At 40.6% G+C, this 18,314-nt stretch overlaps 2 protein-coding genes across 2 annotated transcripts in view; both read left to right on the top strand.

The window, feature by feature from the left end:
• The window catches only part of LOC311038024 (uncharacterized protein), a 92,369-nt gene that overhangs the window by 45,460 nt on the left and 28,595 nt on the right, over positions 1–18,314 (top strand). The window lies entirely within an intron of this gene.
• LOC311038035 (chemerin-like receptor 1) lies at positions 227–2,681 on the top strand. The gene is made up of 2 exons (XM_084047330.1): positions 227–306; positions 1,630–2,681. Exon 2 carries the CDS (start codon positions 1,633–1,635, stop codon positions 2,641–2,643), a length of 1,011 nt encoding a protein of 336 aa, XP_083903456.1. The 5' UTR covers positions 227–306; positions 1,630–1,632; the 3' UTR covers positions 2,644–2,681.

Here is an 18,314-nt window from a genome sequence, read left to right as displayed (position 1 = left end):
GGAAAGGAATTACATCCATGGAATGAGAATATGTGGGTGTAATTCCTTTCCATTGAATGGGGTGATTCATAGTAGATCGGGTGCTGGTGCGGTCTGACCTTAGGTGATGATGAGAATGTTTGACAACCACTGTCATTAATCATTCTCTATTTGGAAGAACTCCAAGACCCTTCTTCCTGTAACTGTTGTTTAGATGACAACATCTTCACAGAAGTGCATGAGCTGATGGGAGTCTGCACATGAGCTGCATTTCTCCTCTCTGGACCTTTACAGTTGTCATTTGTTCTGCTGGAAAACACAGCCAAGGTAAGAACAACAACCGCTAACGTAAAATGTGTGTGGCTAATCCGTATACAGTAAGTGTACACACATCTAAATACTGAGTCTAAATACAGACAGCAGAGTTGTGTGTGTTGTAGTGAAAACAAGTAAAACTTGTCTGTCTTGTTTTATCATTTTAAATAAAACTCTGAAGTCAACCACCCTGCAGTTTGCACTAGTCTGTTTCGTGCAGAGGTGGAAGAAGTACTCATATCTTCTTACTTAAGTAAAAGTAGCAATATCACAATACAAAAATACTCAGTAGCCTAACACGTAAAATGCCTGTATTCAAAACTTGTACTGATGTCAATGAGTAAAAGTACACAAGTGTTAATGAATTGCATTTTTATAGCGCTTTTCCAAGTGCTCAAAGCGCTTTACAATGGTTCATTCATTCATACAGGTGGGGGACATTGGGAGGTGGACATAAAAATATATTTACAGAACCAACGTATAAGTAAAACAATTATACAGTATATATAATTGTAATCTACACAGAGCTTATAGATCTGCTACTTTGAATAATAAATCATTTTGATAATTTTTTAACATACATCCTCTCTTCCGGGGGTCCTTGACATGAAAACGTTTGAGAACCACTGATTTAAGTATCAACACGCATATCAACACCATTACTGACGCATTCTGGGAAACATGCCAAGTTTACATGAGTGTAGTGGAAAAGGAACCCGCTACCATACGCTTTCCTGTACGGAGGAAGTTTATTTCTGGAGGGCACTACAGTAGCAAGGTTAAACAGAGGAAAGATATTACTGGCATTTATTTTAGGTTTGTTCTATTTCACGAAAAGTAAAACTTTTTTTGCCACCCACTTTTTTTCCCTGATATAGTGCCTCTGAACTCCTGCATTGCCAGTATTTCTACATTTCTGGAATGGAATAAAGTGAATTAACGTTATCAACGTTTTGGACTTTCATTTTATTTTTTTGGTGAAGTAAATAAAAAATCCACTGAACTGAGCGATCTGTCTGGGTTCTAGACTACCGTAATATCCATGACAGGAATATAACTTCATGAGGAAAACAGTTGATAGCGCTAATTCATTTCATACTATTCCACAAATGGAGACACACTGGCCATAAGTAAACCAGGATAAAAATATATATATATATTCACTTTTTTCAAAAAAGAAAAGAAAAAATTAACTCCACTGAACAGAGCGAATCAATTTGGATTCCAGCCTAGAATATATTCGGTTTGACCAGTATTACTACGAATACTTATACGAATATAACGAATATAACGACATGTGGCAGTGAATTGTATATCTGTTCTTCCTTTTTCAAGGTCATGGATAACATTACGGACACCTCCCCTACTCCAGATTACGACTATTTACTAAGCCATCCTACTGGTGATTCTTGGATCCCTACGGAGACCATTGATTACGTGATCAAACCAACTGATGATCAACTGATCAAATCAAACTATCAACTGGTCAAGTCGCTCAGACTCCTGTACGTGTCGGCGTACTCTTTCGCTCTACTCGGGCTGCTGCTCAACCTGGCTGTGATCGTGGCCCTTTTCAAATACAAGCCGAAACTGGCCCGATGGACACAGATCCTCGGCTTGGCGATCACACATCTCATCCGCTGCCTCTTCCTTCCTCTGTATCTGATCAGTGCTCTCAATTCCTTCTCCTGGGAGTTTGGAAGCTCCATGTGCAAGCTGGGCTCCTACGTCACGTTTGTCAACATGTTCTCCACCACGCTCATCATAACCCTCTGGAACGTGCGCTGGTGTGTCCCTAAAAAATGCCTCCCCGATGTGTCCGGCAGTACGGTCCTTCTCAGCTGGTTCCTGGGAGCTGTTTTAGCCATGCCTTCCTTACTGGCCATGGAGCTGCAGAAGAACGACGGGACGAATGGAACCGTTTGTATCGAGAATTACGATTTCATCAAACAGAAAAGCCCGTCTGCACCGGCTGTGAAGAGAATGAAAGCTGTGATGGTTTCCCGCTTCCTTTTTGGACTTGTGTTTCCCATAATTGTTATTATGATGAGCCGCTTCATAAAACGTAGGAGACAGAATGTAGCACCAATGTTGAAGTGGCTGACCCTCAGCCACTTCATTTGTTGGGCTCCTGTATTGTTGCTCTCGGTTGTCCAAGTCACAGTGATGAGAGGCAACGGTGTCTTTTCATATGGTCTGCCAGTCTGCACAGTGTTGCATGTGTTCAACAGCTGTATCTGTCCACTCATCTGTCTCTGGAAGGTAAAGGAGGAAGCTGACACAAGTCCAGACACGAAGGAAGGTTGCACAAGTAGTACAAAGCAGGACAAGCATGAGACTTCCTTATAGTGTGTGCGCGTGTGTGTGTGTGTGTGTGTGTGTGTGTGTGTGTGTGTGTGTGTGTGTGTGTGTGTGTGTGTGTGTGTGTGTGTGTGTGTGTGTGTGTGTGTGTGTGTGTGTGTGTGCGTGCGTGCGCGAGAGAGAGAGGGAGAGAGAGAGAGAGAGAGAGATTTGTCATCATGATACTGACATGATACTGCTCTGCCACAGACTATATAACCAGTCCTTTTTTTTATCATATATATTATATTATATTATATATATATTTAAAGTGGCAGCAGCCCAACCATAAAATGCTGTTTAAATCTGCCAAAAATGTATTATTAAAGTTTCTAACTGGTGATTGCATTTCTTTTGCTTTAAAATGACTTGATTTCATTTTGGAGAGTTAAAGATATTTTAAACTTTAAAATATCTGTAACGATGTAAAGATTACAGCCCACTCAATGTACCAATTGAAATATCTGTAAGGGGCCAAAATGACACAATACAATTCCTTTTTCCACCTACCACCTACCTCAAAATGACTTGATTTAATTCTTCAGGATTATATTTGAAAAATTATAGTCCACCCAACATACCAGTTGTAATACCTGGTTGGGGTAAGCATTAGAAGTTAAGAAACTGCAGGAATGGATGTAAATAAAAAACATTTCTTTACTTTAAGTACAACAATAAATAAAAAGGCATTTCTTTGGTGTGTGCTGGTTTGGTCTCCGAATGGGTGTATAAAGGCTTGCAGCATACGCCACCAAATCTCACTCAAATGTTTTCTGAAAAGTTGGCAGCCCTCTCTGTTTTTCATCTTTTCCTGCATCAGTTTTCACTGAGGTCACTCGCCTGCCATTGACTTTATTCTCATTGTCTGACCACACCTCATATCACTCAGAAACGTCTTATCTCCATATTTTTGTGTTTTTTCGTGGGCCAAAACTGGCACCCCAGAGATGATATCTGGCCCGGCAAATTAAAAAGTAAATATTTTACAATGTGCGACAGTCTTACATACAGTATAAGCTTGTAGTGATACTCAAAGTGGGGTCTGGGGACCCCCAGGGGTCGTTGAAGGGCTTCAAGGGGGTCCCCAGCAAAATTACTGATAGTTTGGAACTAAATGTGACCCTAAAACGTCCTAAAACGTACTACAAGAGTGTAAAAATGGACACTCTTGTAGTTACAGAGTGTACAGATGTGTACACTCACTCTCTTGAGCTCCTACTATGAAAGAGCTTGTTTATCTCCGTTCGAAAGGGAGTCTGTCTGTCTCCAGAAGTCCAGATGTTCTTTTTGAACGTTTTAATGAACTAAATATCCCCTTTGTATGGTGTGTATACCCACACACGCTATACGGCTGGCTGCACCCCATGACTGACACAGCCCCGGGTAGGCAACCCGGTCTGGCGGGGATGAGGAGCTTACTTTTCGAGTTTTGGCATGTTTGGCATTTTTTATTTAATTATTTTCCTATTTGTGCACTGTCATATGCTTTTGGATAAAATAGGATATTAATGTATACTGACAATGATACTTAATGATAAAAAGATGCCTTACATTAGTAAGGCAACTCTGTAAACCAGTGACTCATGCATCCTCTCATAGTATTCTCAGTTATGATTGGTGTATAATACAATAAAGGTATTTTAGTCTTGTCTTGACTTGACTTAATTACCTCTTATCTCTTCACTCCCAGACTATAGGCTACTGGATACATTCCTGTGTGCCGGGCTTGTAGATCAGCCAAAAAAACAACAACATTCAAATCTACAAGCTCACAACACGTCGCAAAGCAACATATTGTGAGCTTGTAGATCTGCAGGTTTTTGAACAATTTTTAAAAACTGTACATTTTATGTAATGCTCCCTGCTTCTATTTGTTCCATGCTGACACAGAACAATGTCCAGTGATGTTTTAATGCTCAAGGTTCCTCATGATCAGACAGAGCTGGGCAAGGCTTTCTCTGTCAGCGGCCGGACTTCTTGGAATGAGCTTCTTGAAAGGTCTTCAAAGGAGTAGTTCACCCAAAAAATGACTTATTTTCCATCAATTACACACCCCATAAAGCCTTGAATTCTTAGATTTTTGTTTTGTTTTTGTTGCACTCCTAAGCCAATACTTTGATGACCGGGTCATCGGTCAATATGAGAGTCATCAAATTATTGGTTTAGGAATGCAACAAAACCCCAAACAATCTCCATGAACTCAAGGCTTCATGGAGTGTGTAATTGAACTAATTTTTGGGTGAACTACTCCTTTAAAAATCAGCTCCTTGCCATCATTTTGGTCAGTTCAGAGGAATAGTCCTCATTGCGCCTGTTTTAATTAATTTAGTTGAGTTGTTTTAGGTACTATTTAAGTTATTTTATTTTGTAATTTTACTCACATTCCTTCTGTAATCTGTAATTGATTTGGACTGTGTCTATTATTGTAACCTCGGCTACATTGAAAATGAGGGCTTGCCCCTCAACTGTACTCAGAGTTTAAAAAAAGGTGATGATGATAAGAATTTTTGAGAACCACTGTATGAATCACTCTCTCATTGGAGGAAATCCAAGTTTGTAGAGTTGTGTTCATATGCATCAGCAAAAATGGAGATCCAGTTTGGATCGGTGAATGGTTTGATCATAGTGGAATATTCAATTGATAAACCCTCCCCCAAAGCTACTACACCAGGGACTGTTTCAAATATGAAGGGCAGTTAAAGTGAACACATAAAAAGGAATAGGTGACGTTGGCCTGCTTGCCTTAGGCTGCAGCCAATCAAGTGAACTATACAGAGACAGTGGTGTGTGTTCTGTATGGACACCACATTACAAATCTTCTACATAGGGAGTTATATAATACATTAAGAGGCTTGAGATTAGTATCTGTGGGTTCTGATAGACAATATCAGCATAATCTACAATGGGAACTTGGGAAGTAATTGTGAAATTATTATTTTCCTCACTTCCAATGAGAAACAGTTGATTGAAGAATAAAGTGAGCACAAACTGCCATATGTTTTATTTTAATAGTATCAATGTGAGGTTTAAAGGAAAGTTCTGGATCAATCGTGATACCGAGGTTTTTAAATAAGTCCACTTTCTCCAGATAAGAACCATGCTCAAAATGCTTAAATAGATCAGAAGAACTTGCACCACTACATCGTGAGCCGAACAACATGCTACAGGACTTACTTTTATTAAATAAAAGTTTGTTATTTTCAGCTGCAATTAGAATGAAATCAAGTTCACCTGTGGTGCTGACGCCCAGCATGGGGCTGCAGATAGCAGCAGTAGACGGTGCACAATGAACATTCATGCAGTGTTAGAGGAGAGAGGACGGCATACACAGAAATGTTAGTTTGATACGGAAAGGACGGCAGACAAGCGACGAACTGATGGACATGACACGGTCACAAACTTAGCACCTACCTGGATGGGGAATAAGGTGACTGTATTTTTTATTGTTGGTGAAACTTGTCCTGTTCACGGTTGATGGGTATTTGATTATTATTGTTGGATTGTATTATCTGAGGTTTATTGTTGTCGGCATTACATTATGCATTGTATATTACTATTGTATGGGTTTAATGTGAAAACGTGTAGGCCTAAATGTATCATGGTGCCAATTGTTGAGATTTATGTATTAATATGTGATAATTGATTATATATTTTATGCCTCTTGTCAGTTCTACGTTGAGACTATGAATATAGAAAGGTCAACTCATCAGTCAGGCTATCAGTCAGGCTTCATCTTTTACTGTCCTGCTGGGTCCGCTACAACCACTGGTTTATTATATTAATAAGAAAATGGCAACTACACTTTAACACATTGATTGCCAAGAATCGCATTGATGCGCTCTTAAATTGTTTTGGGAAAATTCCACAAGGGCCGCCCAAAACAGCTTTGGAATGATCGATCGTCATTCAGAGAAGTAGAATGTGGATGTGATGTCGTTCCAAAAAAACAGGAAGCCATCCGCTTCCTGTTTGGGATTTTAGGAAAAACAGCTGTAACTCAGTTTCTTTTTTCTTGCATTGAAAACCACTAGTTTTCAGCGGGCCAAAGCCCCAAAATGGCGGATCGCGGTTGGAAGGTTGTCGTTCCTATGGATACACAGATCCCTCCGCTAACCCACGGAGACTATTTTGTTTGTGTTTTTGGGACACAATGTCGGTACCACTGCGTTTCAAATACCATCGGATTGAGGTAATTATACGCTGGCAAGGGGATATAAAACTACGTTTAATATCTTGGCAATCAATGTGTTAAAAACAAGCCCAAAAAAACACAAACAGCAACTACTAATAGCTATAAGAGACTTTACAGAAAAACCTGCGAAAGTCGCTTATAATAAGCAGACATGGCAACACTGCCCAGAATAGTGATGCTGGGGTTCATGAGGTTAAGTATTTGTCTCATGAGCATCAACTGCACACAGATGGTTGATTGATTGATGTACTTTATTTAGTAAGACATGAGAACAACAGTACATGGAATTACAAATTTACAATACAACACTAAACTGGAAGTCTCATAAAGCACTAAGCTTGTTTAAAATGAGATACTCACGCACACAAATCATGATGAACAAAGGGAACTAAGAGACTTGCAGACAAACCACAAATATTTTCTTTCTAGCAGACAGTGAAGTGAGAATAGGAAAGAAGCAAAGTCTCATTAGCTGTAACGTACAATGTAAAGTAATGATGACACAACAAAACCGTGCATAGACTAAAGGGATAGTTCACCCAAAAAATAACTTATTCTCTATCAATTATCCACCCCATGAAGCCTTGAATTTTTTTTTTCTTTTTTTTTTCGCATTCCTAAGCCAATGATTTGATTACCGGCAGAAAGATGCTACTGTCTCCAGTAGGAAACTCAAAGTTCCTACCGGAACCGCTGCCGGTCATCAAATTATTGCCTTAGCGATGCAACAAAAAACAAAAAATCTCCATGAATTCAAGTCTCCATGGGGTGACTAATCAATAGAAAAAATGACATTTTGGGAGTGAACTAACTTTAAGTTAGGTAGTGAAATACCGCAGCCGTTATTCTCACCGGCCGCGTACATGAAAAAAATAAATAAATAGGGTTGTCCGCGTGTTCTCATTGAAATGGGGAGAGAGAGAGAGAGAGAGAGAGAGAGAGAGAGAGAGAGAGAGAGAGAGAGAGAGAGAGAGAGAGAGAGAAACATGTCAGTGTTGTGGGTTGTTCATGGAGGTTGCCCTTTGAATCTTGACCCTGAGACACCTGTGGGATAAATAAATAAATGATTAAATGTGTGTGTGTGTGTGTGTGTGTGTGTGTGTGTGTGTGTGTGTGTGTGTGTGTGCGCGCACGCACAATCTATAAGCTCACAACGCCGGCGCAAGTTTGTTGTGAGCATGTAGATCAGCTATTTTCAGCTGTTTTCACAAAGTAAGTATGATACATGAATGGTTTGTTGAGATCAGTGTAGAAGAACTTAACAGTCGAATCACCTTTGGGATGCATTGGAACGTCTGGAGCATGGACTGTGAACCAGGCCTCATACAGAAACAGGAGATATAGGCTCCTCTCTCTTTTCCCGGTGTTCCGTATGTGAACTGCTGAAAAGCATCCCAGCCCAAACATTAACATAACTAATAATTGGGCCGCGCGACCCGGAAATGACCGTAATAATCCTAAAGCGGGAGCAAAAATATATATATATGTATATATATTTTTGGGTGGCCCACCGGCCGTTTGCCCTATCTTGGCGGCCTGGAATGGCGCGGCTGTTCTGGAATTGTCCCAAACTTCCCAGTGGCCAGCACTGAGCACGTCCCTGGGTTAGGGTTTAGGCGCTACCTGGGTGACACACCAAGGAAAGAGGGAGTTCCCTGATGACCTATGGGGCACTTGGCTCGGCTAGGCTTACTTACTAACTCATATCATATGTCATATCAGTAGGTATAAAACTAAAGTAAATAAAGGCTGTGGACTTTGGTCCACAGCCTTACAGCAGGTTAATGATTACAGAGTTTTCTTGGTTTACAGGAATCACTTTTCTGTGCATGTTGACGCTGGAGGACTGAAGCTTATGTCTGCTCTCAACACACCTTGTAGGCAGGTAAGCACTCTGCATGAGAACAATTTTATATTACTCCAACCTTGTCATGAAAATAGCTGAAGCAATACATATTCTATATTATTCTACATGATATACATTACCGTATGTAACACAGTATTATGCCCATTTCAGTTAAATCTGTGCATGTTATTAAGAGATGAAAAACTCAAACTCTGTAACAAATTGCTGGAGTAATTTGTTGCCAGACTAAAGGCCTTTGTAGACAGGGTGTGATTAGTCAATCAGTTTTTACCGCATGCGAAAAGACGCACAAATCGAACTGGGTTCGATTGGAAAAAAAAACGCATCGCATCGCCGCACGGTAAATTCGGAGCCGGTGTGCATGAGGTCATTGAGAACCATGTGTTCATTAAAAAAATTATATTGTCCGTTTTTTTTTCGTTGGGAGGCATGCGTTAATCCGACAGACCTTTTCTCCGACTATGTGGCATCCGCGTGCGGTTAGGGTTAGGGTGCGGGTTTGGTTCGGGTTTAGTATTGGAAACGTCGGAGCGCTGCGCTGTCGGAGGAATGCGCTGTCGGACTAACGTACTGCACCCCGAAAAATCGCACCCTGCGTGCAAAGGCCTTAAATCAAATAATTTTGAGAATCTTACGAATTTAACAAAACCGCATAAGTCTATGGACTTCATTTGAGGAATCTGCACACGTTCTGTTGCGAGCTCAAATGAGTTTTGATAGAGGTTATTTTTTTATTTCTATTTTTTTCAAATTACAAAAAGTTTAGTCAAAAAGGACAAGGTTTAACTCTCCTCAGGTTTTCCCCTTTACTTTTTTCTTCTTTTTGAGCGGTGTAGCCGCTCCTATATGTGGGATTGGGACACCTCATTAGTACACCCTTCGCTGTACTGTGTTTGACTCATAATAGCACACCCCTGTTCATTAGTACACCCTTCGCTGTACTGTGATTGGCTGACTCTATTGGCTGACTCTATTCAGCACTGTGATTGGCTAGCGAGACACATGATGAAATTAATAACCTCTAAATAGGACTATGCACTTAAAAAAAAAAAAAAAAAAAAAGTGAGCTTCCATGTGATGACCACACCGCTCACTTCACACTGGGTGTGATTTTTGCCAGACCCAGGGTCTGGCCTACATGAGGCTCTGCAACGTTTCGTCCATACATGGGCGAAAAAGACCAAAAAGCCCATACATGGGCAAAAAAGACCGGCTGTATAAAAGGGACAGACAGCCTACATACATGAAATGTATGAAAAAAGACCAAAAAAAGACCAAAAAGCCCATACATGGGCAAAAAAGACCAAAAAGCCCATACATGGGCAAAAAATACCAAAAAGCCCATACATGGGCAAAAAAGACCGGCTGTATAAAAGGGACATTTGGTCTGTCCCTTTCTTCTCCATACATGGGCATAAAAGGGACACAGGTTGACACGTCATGCGAAGTCCGGCGTGACGTAGTGCTCTGATCTTATAAAGTACTAGGAATGTATTCTGGGTCTGGCAGAACCAGGTCTCCTGGTCTTGTTTTTAAATGCAAATACCGAAAATCTGTTCAACCAATTAATTTGGCCACAGACCCCCATCTGAAAATGTTTTGTGCCAGGTCCCTGACCCCCAGAGGAGAAGTTTTGTGTTCGAAATTATACAAAATGGTTTTGTTCAAAAACTAGCAGATGTACAAGCTTCCAGCCTGTCACGAATAACCAACGTATAAATGGATAAAGTGGGTAAAGTGATTGTGATGCTGTATTAACCAATTTTGCTGGGGACCCCATGGCACCCCCGAAGGACCCCTGGGGGTCCCCGGACCCCACTTTGAGAACCACTGGTATAGAGCACAGGCTATATGATGATGGAAATTAAATTAGACAATTATACATTAATCTAAAATACTGAACTTGATCAATGTCACCGGTTGCCTTGCAATGCTTATAGATCAGTGGTTCTCAAAGTGGGGTTAAAGGACCCCAGGGGCACCTTGAGGGGATTCCAGGGGGTCCCCAACTAAATTAGTTAATGGAGCATCAACATCAGTTCAACAACTCTAACCCTCTTTACATCGACCGTTTGAAAATAGCCAATCTTCAAGCTCAGCATTGTGAGCTTGTAGATCAGCTATTAATTTTTGGGCGGTGTAGCCGCCCCTATAAGTGGGTTTGGGACACCTCATTAGTACACCCTTCGCTGTACTGTGATTGGCTCATAATAGCACACCCCTCTACATTAGTACACCCCTAGCTGTACTGTGATTGGCTGACTCTATTGGCTGACTCTATTCAGCACTATGATTGGCTAGCGAGACACATGATGAAATTAATAACCTATAAATAGGACTATGCACTTTAAAAAAAATCACACCCTGTGTGAAGGTAGCGGCGCCTTTGATACATTTTGTCATCGATATGTTTCTATAATGTGTTTATAGCCATGTGTTACGTGAAGCTTGACCAATCACTTTGTTGACGCACCTGACCAATCACTTTGTTGACGGGTCTGACCAATCAGAGCGTTGACGGGTCTGACCAATCAAAGCGTTGACGGGTCTGACCAATCAGAGCGTTGACGGTGAACACGGACAAAGTCAGGTATAGAGCAGGATCCGCACCGCTAAAAACACTTTTTTTTTTTAAGTGAGCTTCCATCACTGTGATGACCACACCGCCCACTTCACACTGGGTGTGATTTTTTACATTTATATCTATAGTCATGTGATCAAGATGGATGTGTCCGATATTTCATATTCCATCCTAACATTGGCTTCCAAAGTTTGCAGGATAGGTACGATTCCTCAAATCATGACCGCAGTGTGCGATTTCCGTGAAATTTTGCACGCACATTCCCACTAGGCCGAGGAAGAAATGCCACCCTTTTCAAATTGCCCTGTTATAGCGCCACCAGCATGTCTAATTTAGCACACCACATTTTTGGAACAAAATGCCTCAAATCATGAATGCAGTGTCCGATTGTCGTGCAAGGCCTAAGAAGAAATGGCACCCTTTTCACATTGGCCTATTATAGCGCCACCAGGAGGCCACGATAATCTACCTGACCTGGCGGAGACTTGTGCTCCGAGGAGCACTTTTTCTAGTGTAACAATATTTCCACATTGTTCAAAAAAGCACATCGGCTAGCCTACATTCTAATGTCAAACCCCAGTGGTGTTCAGTGGTGGAAAGTAACTAAGTACATTTACTCAAGTACTGTACTTAAATAAAATGTTGAGGTATTTTGACTTTACTCAAGTATTTACAATGTTTAATACTTTTACTCCTACTAACACCTCAGAGGCAAATATTGTACTTTTTACTCCACTACAATCATATGAAAAGTTTAGTTATTTTGTAGATTTGTATTATAATTTCAAAAGCCACATTAACCACTTCAGCCCTATACATACTAGCCGATCTACAAGCTCACAATGCGACATTGTGCAATGATTTGCACAATGTCTCAGCTCAAAATGCAGTTTTGGGGAAAAAATGATGGTTTATGTGATGTATTTAGTGAACAAGTGAACAATGGTGAATGTGCTACACCAATTGTAATTTGAATCATAAAAGTATGAACATTTATTTTTTTGTATTTATTTTTTTGACATGACAATTTTATCCAATCAAGAGAGACAACACATACAGGATACAGGATAAACAAACAAGTGAAATGGGATGGCACAGAGATATGAGCAGACACATTTTAAATTTGAACACTATAACATTGAAGCTGAGGAATTGGTACTATGTCTTGATTAGCTGAAATTGGCAACCCACCTGAAAATGTATTTTCTGTTTATTAAAGAGCTGGAGAAAAGCAATGATTATTATCAGAATAGAGCTTTTAATGTTTCCCAACTAACATTTAGTTTCAATAAATCTCTCTTTTTTTCTATATACTGTAAAAAAAATGAATGAGTAAAAGGTACGTACAACATGCTTCTTGACAATTCAAAACCATAGACACACACACAAAGAAACACACACACACACACACACGCACACACACACACACACACACACACACACACACACACACACACACACACACACACACACACACACACACACACACACACACACACACACACTGTGAGCTCCACTCCACCTACGGTGCCTCATACATTGAACTCCATAGTTCGTTAAATTGTTTTTCTTTATTACTACCCTCCGTCATTGTTCTATCAATACTCAAATTATATTTCATTAGTGATTCCCAATTTTGAAGAGAAGGCTCTTCTTTATTTTTCCAGTTTAACAGTTTTTGAGCGGTGTAGCCGCTCCTATAAGTGGGGTTGGGACACCTCATTAGTACACCCTTCGCTGTACTGTGATTGGCTCATAATAGCACACCCCTCTACATTAGTACACCCCTAGCTGTACTGTGATTGGCTGACTCTATTGGGTGACTCTATTCAGCACTGTGATTGGCTAGCGAGACACATTTTAAGTGATCTTCCATCACATCATGATGATGACCACTGTGATGACCACACCGCTCACTTCACACTGGGTGTGATTTTTGGGGCGGTGTAGCCGCCCCCTATAAGTGAGTTTTGGACACTGACCAATCCTGCACCGTGATTGGCCAATAGTCTACAACGCATTGTATACCCCTAACCCTTCCATTGTTAATGCAAATCGATACTTTTGCAAAGTCAGCCAATCACGTTACAGCTAGTGTCATCACCACTTACTGTAATGTGATTGGCTGACTTTGCAAATTCAGGACTGTGATTGGCTAGCGAAACACATGACACATGTGCAGCCCTATGAATAGCAGTATGGACTTTAAAAAAAGTAATTTATCCTTTTTTTTAAGTGAGTCATGTTGTGATGACCACACACCGCCCACTTCACACTGGGTGTGATTTTTGGGGCGGTGTAGCCGCCCCCTATAAGTGAGTTTTGGACACCGACCAAAAAAATTGTGTACCCCCTAACCCTTCCATTGTTAATGCAAATCGATACTTTTTTCATATCAGCCAATCACATTACAGCTAGTGTCATCACCACTAACTGTAATGTGATTGGCTGACTTTGCAAATTCAGGACTGTGATTGGCTAGCGAAACACATGACACATGTGAAGCCCTATGAATAGCAGTATGGACTTTAAAAAAAGTAATTTATCCTTTTTTTAAAGTGAGTCATGTTGTGATGACCACACACTGCCCACTTCACACTGGGTGTGATTTTTTTATATACTACAGATGATTTTTGAGTGGTGCTAACCACTCCTACATTTGACTTTGTCCGTGTGTCCGTATGTCCGTCCGTCGATTGGTCAAGCTGATTGGTCAAGCTTCACGTGACACGTGACAATATGTTTTCACGTGTCACGTGACAACATATTGTTGCTGATTGTTGCGGATGCAACCAGTTACACTTTCAAAGGCACCACTCTCAAACTGTTGTTTGTGTTATGAGTAGGCTACATCCACACAGAACACTTATATTATGCAGCGATAAAGCATTACAATTATTTTCCGGAACAAGGTTGATTTTTCACCACAAATAAACGTATCAATCTGTATGAATGAGGCATGAACTTTATGAAAAGTGATGAATAATAGTCAGCATATTTCACATTGTTTATTATTTTACCTTTATGTGATGAGGCAATTATGTTGCCTCCTATTCTGGTTCTGTGTTGTTGTTCTCATGACACACAGTAATACTAATTATCAAGTAATAGAATTATACTACTTAATAAAATGCTTAATGTGACTCTCATGCCCATTTCTCCTATGCCCACTTAATTGTAGTGCCCAGTCTTCTCAAGCGACCACTCTGCTTTAGTCCCCATGTTTTCTCCTGAGCCAACTTTTGTTTTAGTGCCCAGTAAACATGTATTCCATCATCTTCTATCATTCTCTCATATTGATTACTTATACAGTAAATGTATTTCTAAATGCAGCACCCATCATTGCATCCTTTACAATAAAGATGATCTGCCCTCTCTTTGTGTTAGTTATTTATTGTAAAGCCCTTCAGGCATTTAACCAGTTTTACTTTATTTACAACACCGATTTTGATTGTTCTCCAGGTTCCTTGAGTTAGTTCAGATTTAGTCACTGTTTTCTTTTTATATATGATATAATATATGATATGATATATATATATATGATATGAAATGATAATGAGCTATACAGATAAATAAATACTATACAGAAATCAAAAACAGATTAAAACAACAACGTGTACACTATCTATATGCTTTTCACACATTAAGTAGTCGTCAAATATTATGAACCTTTCAGACCGTATGACAGTAACATTTAATGTATTTTAGACGACTATGTCAGACCATGAAGAGCGATGTACAAAACAATTGTGGATTCAAATCTGACACATGATCAGTGTTTCATGTAACCACTTCATACTTGGTCCGTGTTCAATTCAATGCAATTTTTCAATTCAATGGAGCTTGGCATGAGAAAACATACCTTATTCACTTTGCCAAAGCAAGTGTCAAATACAATTAATCAAAAGTAAGAAATGTATGTACAACTAAAGGCAACAAAGAAATGTGTAAACAGAGCTATATGTCACATTGCAACTTGGACAAACTATCTCACAAAACCCTCAAAATGTTCATGACATTTGCTGTTAGAAATAGTTATACACATGTAGGCATGCATAGCTTGATATAAAGCTTTTGAAACAAATAGCAGCAATTTTTCAGGATTTTGCCGTCACTAGTTGAAGTTTTATCTTCTTTTAATGCACCTGGCACTTTACCTGTTGGACATTGAATCCTGATCTGGCTCATCTGTATTTATTGTTTTATTTTGTCTTGGACTCATTTTGTCTTCTGGCTGGCATGTTGTTTTTTATGAGCACACTCAAATTGTCCTTGTTATCCAACTGTTGGAACGACGGGTGCTAATTTAGTTTCTCATAATATCAATATGTATACCTTTATATATTCACAAAGACAACAAGAAAATAGCATTTGATCATTATTGTATTGTTTTACAGTTCAAACATCAGCAGTAAAGAAGATGACCAGTGAAACTTCAGCTCCCATCAGAGGTGAGTTTGTGGTTTAGTGATGTTGTTGTTGGTCCCAGAGTGCAGTATTGTATGACATCACCATCACAATAAATAAAGATAGCCAAAAGGAGAAGTAACACTATATGTGCAAGTAAAGTTATATAAATCCGTCCAAAGCTTCCCGTCGATCGGTCCAGGGGTGCTTGTGGCATGTCATGGCAAAACGGGCCCCTCCCGCAAACCTTGAAAGCCAATCGTAGTCAATTGGAATCTGAAAAATGTAACAGATACATCTTGAAACATGACAACAAGATAAGATACCAATTTTGGTGAGGTTTGGACAAAATCAGTAGAAGTAGTAGTATTAAGTGTGTTTTGCAACAAAAAAAAACCATCTTGTCAGGTGGAAATGGGCCAGGCCTATTTGGGGAGTTGACAGACAGATGCAGAAATCTCTATATTGACATAATAGGGACACAGACAACAGATGGTGTCACGGTCCGCTCCTCAGGCCGTGTACTCTTTTTTTTTTTTTGTCACTTGGAATTTTTATTACATTTTTGTACACACACATACATTGTACAACACAAAGAAAGTGTCCTATCTGGTTATATTTTATACCAGTATGCAAGTAAAAACATATAGAATGTAATCTACAAAAAGCTAAAGTCAGAATAATAGTGTGTTGACTCAGGCCCAGACTGGCGTCTGCTAATCAATCAGGGACACTCTGCATAGCTGTGAAGTACAGTCATTTAGGCCTAAATGTCTTTGTCTTATCATCCTGATCACACCTTGAGCAGGATATAGGAAGCAGATAGAGAGACAGTAGGCTACCATTTGCAAAGGATCAAAGAACTCCTTGAACAGGTGGGGCTCTCATTGACCCCCACCCAACATGAACTATTTGCATTCTAAAGCTATTTGTGTTATAAAAGCTGAACTAAAATGTAGCTCAGTAGGAGTACAGTTGTCACACGACGTGAGGCTGCTTGGCTGTTAGGCCAGGGGCTTCGGCTCCTGGCTTCTTCTGCTGTTGTACTTGATGCTGAAATAAATGGTGAATATGGAAACCTGGGAACCTGATGTCTCTTCTCCTCCACTTCTTATTACATCTACCAGCCGGGTAACCCGCATTTTGGGCCTCTTCTGACACGTCAAAAGAAAAGTAAAAATCACACCCTGTGTGAAGGAAGCGGTGCCTTTGGGGCGGGCCTTAACTCATTTCATTGCGTCCCTATTGGTGGTCTGAGTCCACTTACCAAATTTGTACTTGGGAGCATGCTGCAAACTGGAATGATGGCTGTTTAAAGCCCAGCCAATGGGCAGACAGAGGGGGTGGGGCTTAAGTAATGACCGTTAGTCCCTATTGCTGGCTTTAGTCCATGTACAAAATTTGTACTCCATAGCATGCTGCAAACTTGAGTTATGGCTGTTTGAAGGCCAGCCAATGGGAAGACAGAGGGGGCGGGGCTTCAGCAATTCATGCTGGTCCCTATTGGTGGTCTAAGTCCACATACCAAATGTGGACTTGGTGGCATGCTGCAAACTGGAGTTATAGCTGTTTAAAATCCCGTGCTCATACGGGCGCGGGGGGTCCGTGGACCCCTCTTTGATAACTTCATCAATTCATGCTCGTGACTATTGGTGGTCTAAGTCCACATACCAAATGTGGACTTGGTGGCATGCTGCAAACTGGAGTTATAGCTGTTTAAAATCCCGTGCTCATCCCGTGCTCATACGGGCGCGGGGGGTCCCTGGACCCCTCTTTGATAACTTCATCAATTCATGCTCGTGCCTATTGGTGGTCTAAGTCCACATACCAAATGTGGACTTGGTGGCATGCTGCAAACTGGAGTTATAGCTGTTTAAAATCCCGTGCTCATCCCGTGCTCATACGGGCGCGGGGGGTCCCTGGACCCCTCTTTGATAACTTCATCAATTCATGCTCGTGCCTATTGGTGGTCTAAGTCCACATACCAAATGTGGACTTGGTGGCATGCTGCAAACTGGAGTTATAGCTGTTTAAAATCCCGTGCTCATCCCGTGCTCATACGGGCGCGGGGGGTCCCTGGACCCCTCTTTGATAACTTCATCAATTCATGCTCGTGCCTATTGGTGGTCTAAGTCCACATACCAAATGTGGATTTGGTGGCATGCTGCAAACTGGAGTTATAGCTGTTTAAAATCCCGTGCTCATCCCGTGCTCATACGGGCGCTGGGGGTCCCTGGACCCCTTTTTGATAACGTCATCAATTCATGCTCGTCCCTATTGGTGGTCTAAGTCCACATACCAAATTTGGACTTGGTGGCATGCTGCAAACTGAAGTTATAGCTGTTTGCTTCTTTGCCGTGCTCATCCCGTGCTGAAACCGCCGGACGGACGGACGGACATACAAAAGTCAAAAGCCATGTATAGAGCGGTTGGCACCGCTAAAAAAACAGGACCCAAAAGAAAAAAAAACACAAGATGCGAAAAAACAAAAAAACAAAAACTAAACAAAAAGACAAACGCTTCGGAACCAACAACTGACAGTGTATGTCCTTTTGTTACTCTGTTACTTCACTTAGTTAGAGTTCTTGTAGAATATCCATTTTGCCCATTTCTTTTCCATTTGTGTCTCCTGG

Source organism: Gymnoscopelus microlampas (assembly GCF_963454915.1).
Source record: "Gymnoscopelus microlampas genome assembly, chromosome: 2".
NCBI lineage: Eukaryota > Metazoa > Chordata > Actinopteri > Myctophiformes > Myctophidae > Gymnoscopelus > Gymnoscopelus microlampas.
This window is presented reverse-complemented; position numbering and strand designations above follow the sequence as displayed.